At 35.5% G+C, this 10,869-nt stretch overlaps 2 protein-coding genes across 2 annotated transcripts; one reads left to right on the top strand and one right to left on the bottom strand.

Annotated features, from left to right (window-relative positions):
- Nucleotides 1-213: 213 nt before the first annotated feature.
- Nucleotides 214-1,518, bottom strand: LOC107647191 (uncharacterized). Its single transcript, XM_016351304.2, has one exon. It carries the CDS (start codon nucleotides 1,516-1,518, stop codon nucleotides 214-216), a length of 1,305 nt encoding a protein of 434 aa, XP_016206790.2.
- Nucleotides 1,519-6,148: 4,630 nt separating this feature from the next.
- On the top strand, nucleotides 6,149-10,541 carry UNE7 (Core-2/I-branching beta-1,6-N-acetylglucosaminyltransferase family protein). The gene is made up of 4 exons (XM_016306469.3): nucleotides 6,149-6,961; nucleotides 7,124-7,199; nucleotides 7,291-7,406; nucleotides 9,910-10,541. Exons 1-4 carry the CDS (start codon nucleotides 6,463-6,465, stop codon nucleotides 10,428-10,430), a joined length of 1,212 nt encoding a protein of 403 aa, XP_016161955.1. The 5' UTR covers nucleotides 6,149-6,462; the 3' UTR covers nucleotides 10,431-10,541.
- The last annotated feature ends 328 nt before the right edge of the window (nucleotides 10,542-10,869 follow it).

Here is a 10,869-nt window from a genome sequence, read left to right as displayed (position 1 = left end):
TGTTATTAGTAGTTAAAAATTTGTATCTTTGCTTCAGTAAGGCAGTAAATGTTAACATTATCATGGTCTTAAACATCAATGGATAACCTCAAATTTAAAATTACAAACATGACTAAGACAAAAAAGAAAATCTATTATAAAAATGCAAATTCAAGGACTGAAAATAAAAATAAAAATAAAAATTCAAAGATACAATCACACTGAAAATAAAAGTCATTCCCCCCCACCACTTGATCCAGCACGCTGAGGACATCGACTCCGACTATGTCCTTGAGCACCACAGAGACGGCATATCCGAGGACCACGCATGTCGCGTAAGTCCATTTCGTTCAAGTATCTGGTCAATTTTGGGCGACCTTTCGACGTTCGCCTCAAGGCGGGATTAGCGACCAATGTGGGTCCCTCATACGCAGACCATGTCTCGGCATCACCTAACGGTGAGAACTCGAATCTATATACCTTACGGATTTCTGTCATCTTGTACACGTCATGCACATACACGTGCCAGTCGATCCGCTGGTTAGCACAGCAAGCAATAACATGGCGACATGGTATTCGTTCCACCTGAAAGTGCCCACAATCACACGTACATCGTGCAAGATCAACGACTAATACCTTTCCGCTACTCATTTCGCGCACCTCAAATACTTCATTCCGTCTGTCAAAACGGTGCACAACTATATTCCCAGCCTGTTGCATACTTGCCTCTATCCGCTGTTGTGCGAATACGGAATAAGTATATCCAGCACGTTTGCGTTCGTGAGACTCAGCACTCTTCCGTGTGAAAAGTTCATTTAACCGATAATACGTTGCTCGGACTAGCGCCAACACAGGTAGATTACGGGCACCCTTCAACACTGAGTTAATGCACTCGACAAGGTTCGTCGTCATATGGCCCCATCGATGTCCCTCGTCGAATGCCAATACCCAATGTCTAAGTCCAATGGCATCGCACCACCTGGTATATGCTTCGCCTCGCTCTTGCAACCTCTTATAGTTGATGTTATACTCCTCCACCGTTCTTGAATACCCAATATTGACCACAAGCTTTTGCAAGTGAGGGACTTTGAATGCTCGTAGGAAGTTGCTGCCGATGTGCCTTATACAAAACATCCACCATGCTCTTGGAGGTTGCCAATCACCTCCGGAACGATTTACTGCTACTCGAATTGACTCATGCCGGTCCGAGATGATACCCACACCATCTTTTCTAACAACATGCATTCGCAGATTCCTTAGAAAGAAGTGCCACGCATCAGCTGTCTCCCCTTCCACCAAGGCAAAAGCGATAGGCACAATGTTTTGGTTCCCATCTTGTGCAACAGCTACCAGAAGTGTACCTTTGTACTTTTCATATAGGTGTGTTCCATCTACCTGAACTAGGGGCTTACAATGCCTGAATGCCCTAACGCATGGATTGAAACTCCAAAATACGCGATGAAGTATTTTTACCCCTTGCGCCTCTTCATTCCCATTGTAGAGTGGGCGTGTTTCTATCTGGACAACTGACCCAGGCATCTTCTAAACCATAACCGAGAGCCACCACGGCAAGGCTTGGTAACTCTCTTCCCAATCACCGAAAACTTTCACTATGGATTTCTGCTTTGCCAACCAAGCCTTTCGGTAACTGATGGTATAGTTGAACCTTGACTGGACTTCGGCTATTATAGTTTTCACCTTTATGGACGGGTCAGTCTCGACCAATGGCCTTATAGCCTCAGCAACTGTGTCCGAGTCCAACTTGGAATGATCCTGTGAAATCACTCCCATCGTGCACGTGTACCTACCGTTGTATCTGCGTATCTCCCAACAACCTTTTTTCCGTATCAAGCTGGCTCGGATTAGCCAGTCGCACCCGCGCCCATACATCTTGCATTTTGCATAGAACGTCTGTGGCTCAGACTCATACACGTCGTAGTCAACTCCTCTAGCGATAGTGTAACTTCTAATTGCTGCCACGACCGACTTTCTAGAACTGTATTCCATTTCAATCCGGAACTCTCCGTCCTCGGGATCAACAACGCCTACAGAAAGTGCCCATCATCGTTTATTAATCAATCCAAATTATATATTAAAAAAAAACATATTATTCGGTCATCACGTACCTATGTTTAAATATTCCGGAAACTCCGCTGCATGCATGGCGTCGAGATCCAACTCACGCATAAAAGGTGGCACGTTCATCGGTTGACTGCTCGATGGGTGAACCACTACATTATCAGCTGCTGTCTCAACTCCCGCATCACCATCCTGCTCTTCGTCACCGGCTTCATAAGTGGCTTCGAAGTCCTCTTCGCTGTCACTACTCATTCCCTCGTACACTGCAGCTCTATCATCTCATTTTGAATCCCTTCCGCCTCTACAGTTTCAAACTCAACATACAGCTCAATCTGTGGCTGTCGCATCTGAGTCTGCCGGTGAATTTGAAACATATTACGCATAGTCACTTCGTCAGTGACTGGCATGGTATCAAACTGTATTAGACCACCAAAAACTATAACCGGATTCCGGTACAGAATTCTGCTCACTCTCATTAATGTACCGTTCTCCATGCTTTGACAGAGACCGTTCTGAAGTTCCATAAACGTCATCGCGCATGGAACCACAAACGAAAACGGATTCTGACACACAAACCTCACTCCCTCATGAGTATTACGTATTATCTCACCGTCACGATACACTACTAACTTTGCGGTATCCTCCATTACACCAGAAACACACTCAAAGAACACTCTCACACTTCCTCAGAATGAAAATGAACCCAGCCACGGCCTTATATATAGAGTAGCATTCACTACGAACTCCAATCACGTACTGCCACGTGTCAGGACGCCCCTGCGTGCTGACTCAGCACGCCCCCACTTGATGCCCTCGTGTACCAATCAAGCTTGGCCACGTGTCCATCACGCCCCCACGTGATGCCACATCACCATCACGCCCCCCCCCGTGCTAGGTCAGCACGCCCCCACGTGTTGCCTACGTGGACCATTTCTGCTTCTACACGTCACCATCACGCCCCCGCGTGCTAGACCAGCACGCCCCTACGTGGTGCCACGTGTCCACCTCAGGCCGCGCCACTTCATCACACGTACCACTTGTCGCAGGCAACATGCCCCTGCGTTTTGGGCTTGCATCCATCATTGGGTGAAACACACCATTGCTCCATTTCTGGCCAAAACACCCATTTGCTTCCCATATTCAAATTCTTGAGCCCATTAACATAGATATTAATGTGATAATTATATCCTGACGTGTCATTGATTCGTCGCAACCATTAATTCACGTGTTAGTAAGACATCAACAGAATTACAGATTTTGTTTTTGATATTAGAGTAGCAACAGTACTTTTTTTAAATGTGGGTTAATTGTGTGTTATTTTTAAATATGAAACCGTTTAATTAGATAAACAAAAATTAGACCGTCCGATTTGTGAAAATCGAAGTACAGAAATTGGATCATTCGATTTGTGAGAATACAGAAATTGGATTGAAGGATTTGTGAAATCGGATCGAAGAATTTCTGTTAAAAAATTTTTTAAAAATTTGAAATATAGAAATCGAACCCTCCGATTTGTGTATCTTCCATACTTTTAAAAAACATCAAAAATTATAATGTTAAGGTATATCACTACTTTTATTTTCATATACAAAAAAAAAAAGCCACAGAATTATTACATCATGTATTGTCTTATCTAAAATATAATTGAAACACATTATTAAAATATTAAGGGTATAATTGAAACTAAATATTAAACATAAAATTAAATAAAATGTAAATGTTTAGACTTTAGAAAAAAAAATATTATTTACTACTTAGTAAAAAAATTTTTAAATAAAAATTATATTGATAGTACTTTTAGAATGTACCAGTTCTATTCAAACTTACTTTAATACAGTAATAATTTTATTAAAAATAAAAATTTTGGTAAGCATTACTTTTAGTAAATTGTATAATTTATTTTATTGAAGCGTATCACTTTAATTATATAAAAATAATTTGAATATCTTTAATTTTTTTTATATAATTTACTAATAAATGTGTGATTATACTTATAGTAAGTAATTTAGTATCATATGTTTTTATGAGTGACGACACTTCTTCAGCATACAATTTCTATGTCAATATTATCGTTAGCGGTGTTAATGTTCAATAATATAATTAAAGTATTAAAAATAAAATTAAGATAAATTAAATATGAAGAATATTTTTAAAATTTTTTAAAGGTCTAGGATATAAAAAATATACTTTATCCTAAAATTTTTAAAAAAATTAAGAACAAAACTTAAATTCAAATTAAATGTTATGGAGGAAAAACAAAGTATTACCTTAAATTTTAAAGGACACCATCATATTGTATTTTGTATTATTCATTTTTCTTTTTATTTAAAGATAAGGATAATCACTAAAAGTAGGTAAATCAAATCGGTACATTGCCGTCTAAGAATAATCATAGATGTTAGATAAGTAAACACTAAAAGTAGGTAAATCAATTGAACTAATAGAAATTATTAAGGTTAATTATTTTTATTCATCTAATGGCTTACAATTTAGTTAGGTCTAAACTAATTAAAAGTCTAATCTATATAGTAAGAGTTCAAATCACACTTTAGAATCTATCTGACCTCATAAAAGATCGGTCTACGCAGCGCTAATATGGTCCGACTTATTTAAATAAGTTAAATATTAATCAATTCTTATTATCTTTATTATTCATCTAAAAAAAATCTTAACAACTTCTCTAATAAAAGGAAATAACAAATTCATCATCAAAGATGGAACTCTACTCAAAGTGGTTATTGACTTTATATCTACACTTATAAATAATCTGATACCCTTAAGTATTTTTCGAACTCAATCTATTAAAAAACCTGCTTAAACTCTTACTAATTTAAGCATCGAAGTCTCTTACAGGTAGGGGTGGCAAGCGGGGAAGGCCGCCCCACCCCGCCCTGTCCCGCCCCGCCAGAAGCCCGCCCTGCCCCGCCTAGTGAGGCGGTCTCAGAATCCCAACCTGCCCTACTTAGCCCGCCAAATATCTTTTTTTTTTTTACTTTTAACTATTAAATAATATATATAAAGGCATAAAAAATTTCTTCTGTTTTTTACTTTTAACTATTATAATTTCTAAAAGTATAAACAAATTATAATTTTTATATTCACAAACGTTAAAGTCTTTGTAATTATAAATATTGTTCCCAAAACAAAAAAAAAACATAATCCAAAACATAATTATAAATATTATCTCTAAAACAAAATAAACATAATCCAAAACACTCAATTTTCATCTTCATTCTCTAGTAAGTTGGGTTGGGGAAAGTTGAGTTTTGGCAAAAAAAATTGTAAAAATACCCCTTACAAAAAAATACTAAGCCCGGCGGAGAAGCCCGCCCCGCCCCGCCAAAGCATGCGGTTTAGGCAGTGTGGGTTAAGCGTGCTTTTGCTATTTGGCAGTCCCAATTTTTCAGCCCAGCCCGCCTTTTTTGGCAGGTTATGCGGACCGGCCTGACAGATTTAAGCCCGTTTGCCACCCCTACTTGCAGGTATATCACCCCTACTTCCTTAAGAGAAACTCGGAAGGCAGCACCTTGATACCAGCTGAAGTTGGACGATGTCTCAAAACCTCGCATTTAGGCCAAAATACAACCCATTTTCAAGTAATCTTGGGGACAAGTTCCCAAATTAATAATAATAAAAAAAGAAACTCATTATTTACAAAAGAAAAAATATAATTTACTCACAAATAATGTGTTATTTTATCGTATCCAATGATCTTTTAATTTTTGATCATCTAATTTCATTTGTTCAATAATCACTAGATATTATTATTAACATATATTTGAAGCATAAAATCCCCCTCTAATCAATTGATGATACATGATAACCTTATGTCATTTTCATCAATTTCTTGCCACATGCACACTCACTCACAGAATCACAATCACTTACATGCCCATGAGTTGCAAATGTATCAAAATCAAAGGACATTATTGTAACTAAATCAAAAAGGCTCAAATGTACTCTAACAAGGAACATCCATCCACTTTACTAGGAAGTGGGCACAGAATATGAACTTCTACCTCTTCTTTTGACATAGCAACTGCCAACTAGCATGCCATTAAATAGTAGTTCTTATATAAAGTGCAAAAATGCACTAACCAGAATATAAAACTTGAGGTCTCAACTTAATGACAAATGTAGACCTTGAGTTCAAAGAAAAGAACCATTACTATTCATTGAAATGAAATGAAATGTAAGCCACAATATTCCTAGTTCCCCAAAACATTTTAATAAAATAATAATTTATCTTCATAGTTCACACTATAAACCAAAAACTCCCAAATATTAATCATTGAACTTCATAACAACCTCTTCCTCTTAATTACTCAATCTCCCAACTTCAGTTCCCACTTTTCTCTTCCACAAAGTTTCAATTTTTATATTTCCGTTGCAATTTTCTCTCAAATGGGTATCAAAATCTTCATGGTTTCCTTCATTGTAACCTCAATATTTCTCATTTTCTTCTACATCCCCATAAGACTAACCACACCAATATCTAACAGCAGAAGCTACTTCAATGCAATCAAATCCGTCAACAACAACAACAACAACAGAACATACCCAGTTACATTTGCCTACTTGATCTCTGCATCAAAAGGGGATTTTGTGAAGCTCAAGAGGTTGATGAAGGTTCTGTACCACCCAGGGAACTACTACTTGATTCACATGGATTATGGGGCACCACAAATTGAACACAAGAAAGTTGCAGAATTTGTGGCCAATGAACCTGTGTTTGGTGAAGTTGGGAATGTTTGGGTTGTTGGGAAACCCAATTTGGTGACATACAGAGGACCAACAATGCTTGCAACGACCCTTCATGCCATGGCAATGCTTCTTAGGATCTGTCACTGGGATTGGTTTATTAATCTTAGTGCTTCTGATTATCCTTTGGTAACACAAGATGGTATGGTGAGTGGCCTTAATTAAAGTGGTGTCAAATTTTATGTTATTTTTTTTTCTGTTGTTTCATAAGTATTATTTGTATAATTATACTCCTTACCCTTAGTCCTTTTTGTTAATTGTTGTTGATTTGCATATGTTGATGATTACTATGAATATTTTTCAGATCTGATTCAAGCTTTTATTGAGGTACCAAGGGATATCAATTTTGTACAGCATAGCAGTCGCTTGGGTTGGAAATTGTAAGTAGCATTGTTGATTTATTTAGAGTTTTGTGGTTTGTTTCTAAATTATTCTAACTTTTTTTGCTTTTTTTTAATACCCTTTTTTCAGTAATAAGAGAGGGAAGCCTATGATTATAGACCCGGGTCTATATAGTCTTAATAAATCAGAGATTTGGTGGGTCATTAAGCAAAGGAGTCTCCCAACATCTTTTAAACTCTACACAGGTTGGTTTTTTTTTTTACTTTTACTTTGCCTTTCAATGTCTATTCTTATTATTCTGGGTTTTGTTATTAGTATTGATAATATACTTAATTTTATATTGTTCATTAAACATACACACACATTCTTATTAATGGATTTGGTGTTATTAGGATCAGATATAATATCCCATCTAATAGTAATTAAGATATGAATCAAACCATTTTTTTATGCTAATATGATGTGTGGTTATGAATCTTATTTAAATGGCTTAGATCAGGACGATGTGAAAAACTCTGAAACCTGAATAGTTGTACCACGAGTTGTCTTTTTAAATATTTATATGGTGCAAAACTGCAAACTGCAATGATCAATTAAGATCATAATTATTTTCATGGGGTTAAGGCCCTTAGTTATTTATATAGTTATATTTTACATCTTATCTCTATTTTTAAATATTTTTCTTCCCTCTTGTCTTTACTTATTGGTGCGTATAATATCATTCTACATTTCATGTCACTAGCTTAGGAAATTTTGGATTAGAGCAATATTTTCTACATTATAAAGGTCAACATTTGCTTAATAATGATGTAAAACAAAGCAACAAAAACACCTGAACCTATAGAGTTATATAGGTAGTGATTGGATTTAGGGTTAAATTTAATTTAATTAAAGTTTAAATATTATACAACTATTATTAAAGAGTTGTGGATGGTACCAAATTGTCCTAGTCAGATCTTGGCAATTGGTCATGGTCATGGATGCTTGGTAATTATTAATTAAATGGTTGGTGGTGGTGCTAGCTGTTCATGGATTTGAAGAATCACATGTGGCTTCAACAACAACTTTACCATACCTTTGTCGGTTGAGTGTAATTATATTGAGTGAAACCCCACACCTATCACTTATCAATCACCAAGAATTCAATAGTATCTCTTCTTAACTATTATCATGATTAATTAATTCTTGGATAGCTCTTCAACTTTGGGGGATGCACATGTTCATGTGTGACATATGACAATTTACTTCTAAATTTTTAGACTAAATATCAAACTTGTAAAGGGGGAAAAACTGCATAACCAGGTCCTGCAGTGTGAGGTGTCCACTATTTCTTGTTTGATACACATGCAACCATAGATGCCTTATTACTTAATACTTTTAGAGCTGTTTTGATTCCAGCAATACACGTGCCTTCTTTCTCAAAGTGAAATTTGTGTTTAGATAAAAAATACTATATCACCAATAAAATTTATAATTTTTAGTCAATACTTTTAAGTTTTAAATACTAATTTTAAGTCCTAAACTTTTAAAAATAAAGTATTACATTAAATATTGACTAATATTGATAAAATGTATTGGCTCTTAACATTTCTCAATTAATTAATCAATTCAATCACATTTTTTTCTCTGTTTTAGTTGCGAATTTAAAATTTGTAAGTAATGTGAGCGAACAACATTATAGCAGCCAATTTTAGTCAACAGTATAACAAGTTGCCTAACAAATCCTGTATAAAACCTACTAAAGATGAGCTTTTATTAATTTTAAATTTTGAATTTTTTTTTAATTCAGTTTTGAATGTTTTTATTTTTAGGGATTTTAGATTTTTTTTTTCTTATATTAAATATTAGCTGCAATGTTGGTTATGTAATGTTGACTGTCAAAATTTTCTCTTATCAACATAAGATGGCATCTCTTAGGTAGCGTTTGGTGGAGAGACAGAGACAAAAAGACCGAGACTGAGAGACAGAGACTAAGAAACATGGATTAAAATAAATTTTAGTATTCTGTTTGGTGCAAAATAGGAGACATGAATTGAAACAAGAATAAAACTCTAATTTAATTTGCACAACGGGTAAAATTAGAATTAATTAATTGAAATGAAAGCATTTTAGGTATAAAATGTTATTAAAGTTTCAGTCTCCATCTCTAAAAATTTCAGTCCCCCTATGTCTCTACTTTTTGGAGGTACTGAAATACTGAAATTTTAGAGACAGAGACAGAAATTTTAGTACCAGTCTCTGAACTAACAAATACGATACTGAGTCTCAATCTCTCAGTCTCTGTCTCAGTACCTCAAAACAAACGCTACCTTAATGGTGTTTAGCATTGCACTACATTATTTGAATATTGTCTCTGAGATAGAAATATAGAAATACAAAGATAGTAAATATATAAACCCGTTTGGTTGTGAAGACAAAGCATAACTTTTTCTAGAATTTACAGTTGATTTACGATCTAGAATCTAAAATAAACAAAACAATTTGAAAAAACATTGGCTTATGTGAATGAAAAAGGTTGGCTTTCTATTACTCGTCCCAAAAATAGTTCAGATAATAGGGACAAATCTCTTTTTTCTTTTTTTCTTTTTTTTTTTTTTATTTCAAAGACAGAATTCAACGCAGTCTTGAGACATAATATTGTATTATACTTTTAAAGATGCATGACATATAATCCATATTTGTGACATATATGTTGAATCAACTAGATTAATTAATAATGTTCTTCGGAAATGGCAAAAACAATTTCAGGTTCAGCATGGACAATACTATCAAGATCTTTTTCAGAGTATTGCATTATGGGCTGGGAAAATTTGCCAAGGACCCTTCTCCTTTACTACACTAACTTCGTGTCGTCGCCGGAAGGATACTTCCAAACGGTCATATGCAACTCTCATGACTACAAGAACACCACTGCTAACCATGACCTTCATTACATCACTTGGGACAATCCTCCAAAACAGCATCCGAGGTCTCTGGGGCTGCGAGATTTCCGGAAAATGGTTATGAGTAGCCGTCCGTTCGCCAGAAAGTTCAAGCGGAGTGATCCTGTCCTCGATAAGATCGATAGAGAGCTTTTGAAGAGACATCATGGGCAATTTTCTTTTGGTGGATGGTGTTCATCAAAGAGTGATGGAATTCATAGAACATGTTCAGGTTTGAGGAGTGAGAATTATGGTGTGCTCAACCCTGGTCCGGGATCAAGAAGGTTGAAGAGTTTGATAACAAAACTTCTAAACGAAAGATTTTTTCACAAACAGCAGTGCAAGTAAACCATTGATTTATTCTTTTTCCTTATAGGTTTATACAATTGCTCACTTGTAAAGACCATATTCTAAATTTGGTTATGATTTAATCCATCATTTTCTTTTTCTTTTTTGCAACTTGAAGTTTTATTTGTAAAATTTATCTTGATGAATACTAGAGAATAGAACACCAAACAAATAGGAGCAAGAATTGATAGTAGGATCTTCTTAGGAGGGACCTAGACATTTTGTCAATCCATATCTCCGAATCAGATAAGGGGTGGTACCTACAAGATAGTCTGACAATTGGGTTAGTTTAAGTTCAAGAGCTATTAAGATTAGATAGCATACCTTTCGAGTGGGTGTCTCACCCAATATTTATAAGAGTAATATTACACATTCAGTGAGAGAGTTTGAAATAAAATTTTGGGGGCAAAAAATTTACCATAAAAATTTAATAATAATA

Source organism: Arachis ipaensis, chromosome B6, assembly GCF_059453495.1.
Source record: "Arachis ipaensis isolate K30076 ecotype BB chromosome B6, ASM5945349v1, whole genome shotgun sequence".
NCBI classification, from domain to species: domain Eukaryota; kingdom Viridiplantae; phylum Streptophyta; class Magnoliopsida; order Fabales; family Fabaceae; genus Arachis; species Arachis ipaensis.
Note: the sequence above shows the minus strand (reverse complement) of the source record. Positions and strands in the feature narration are given on the sequence as shown.

Coding starts and splice junctions, on each gene's coding strand:
- UNE7 (XM_016306469.3), top strand. CDS start 6,463: ATGGGTATCAAAATCTTCATGGTTTCCTTCATTGTAACCTCAATATTT. Junction 7,200..7,290: donor AGTCGCTTGGGTTGGAAATT/GTAAGTAGCATT, acceptor CCCTTTTTTCAG/TAATAAGAGAGGGAAGCCTA. Junction 7,407..9,909: donor ATCTTTTAAACTCTACACAG/GTTGGTTTTTTT, acceptor AAACAATTTCAG/GTTCAGCATGGACAATACTA.
- LOC107647191 (XM_016351304.2), bottom strand. CDS start 1,518: ATGCCTGGGTCAGTTGTCCAGATAGAAACACGCCCACTCTACAATGGG.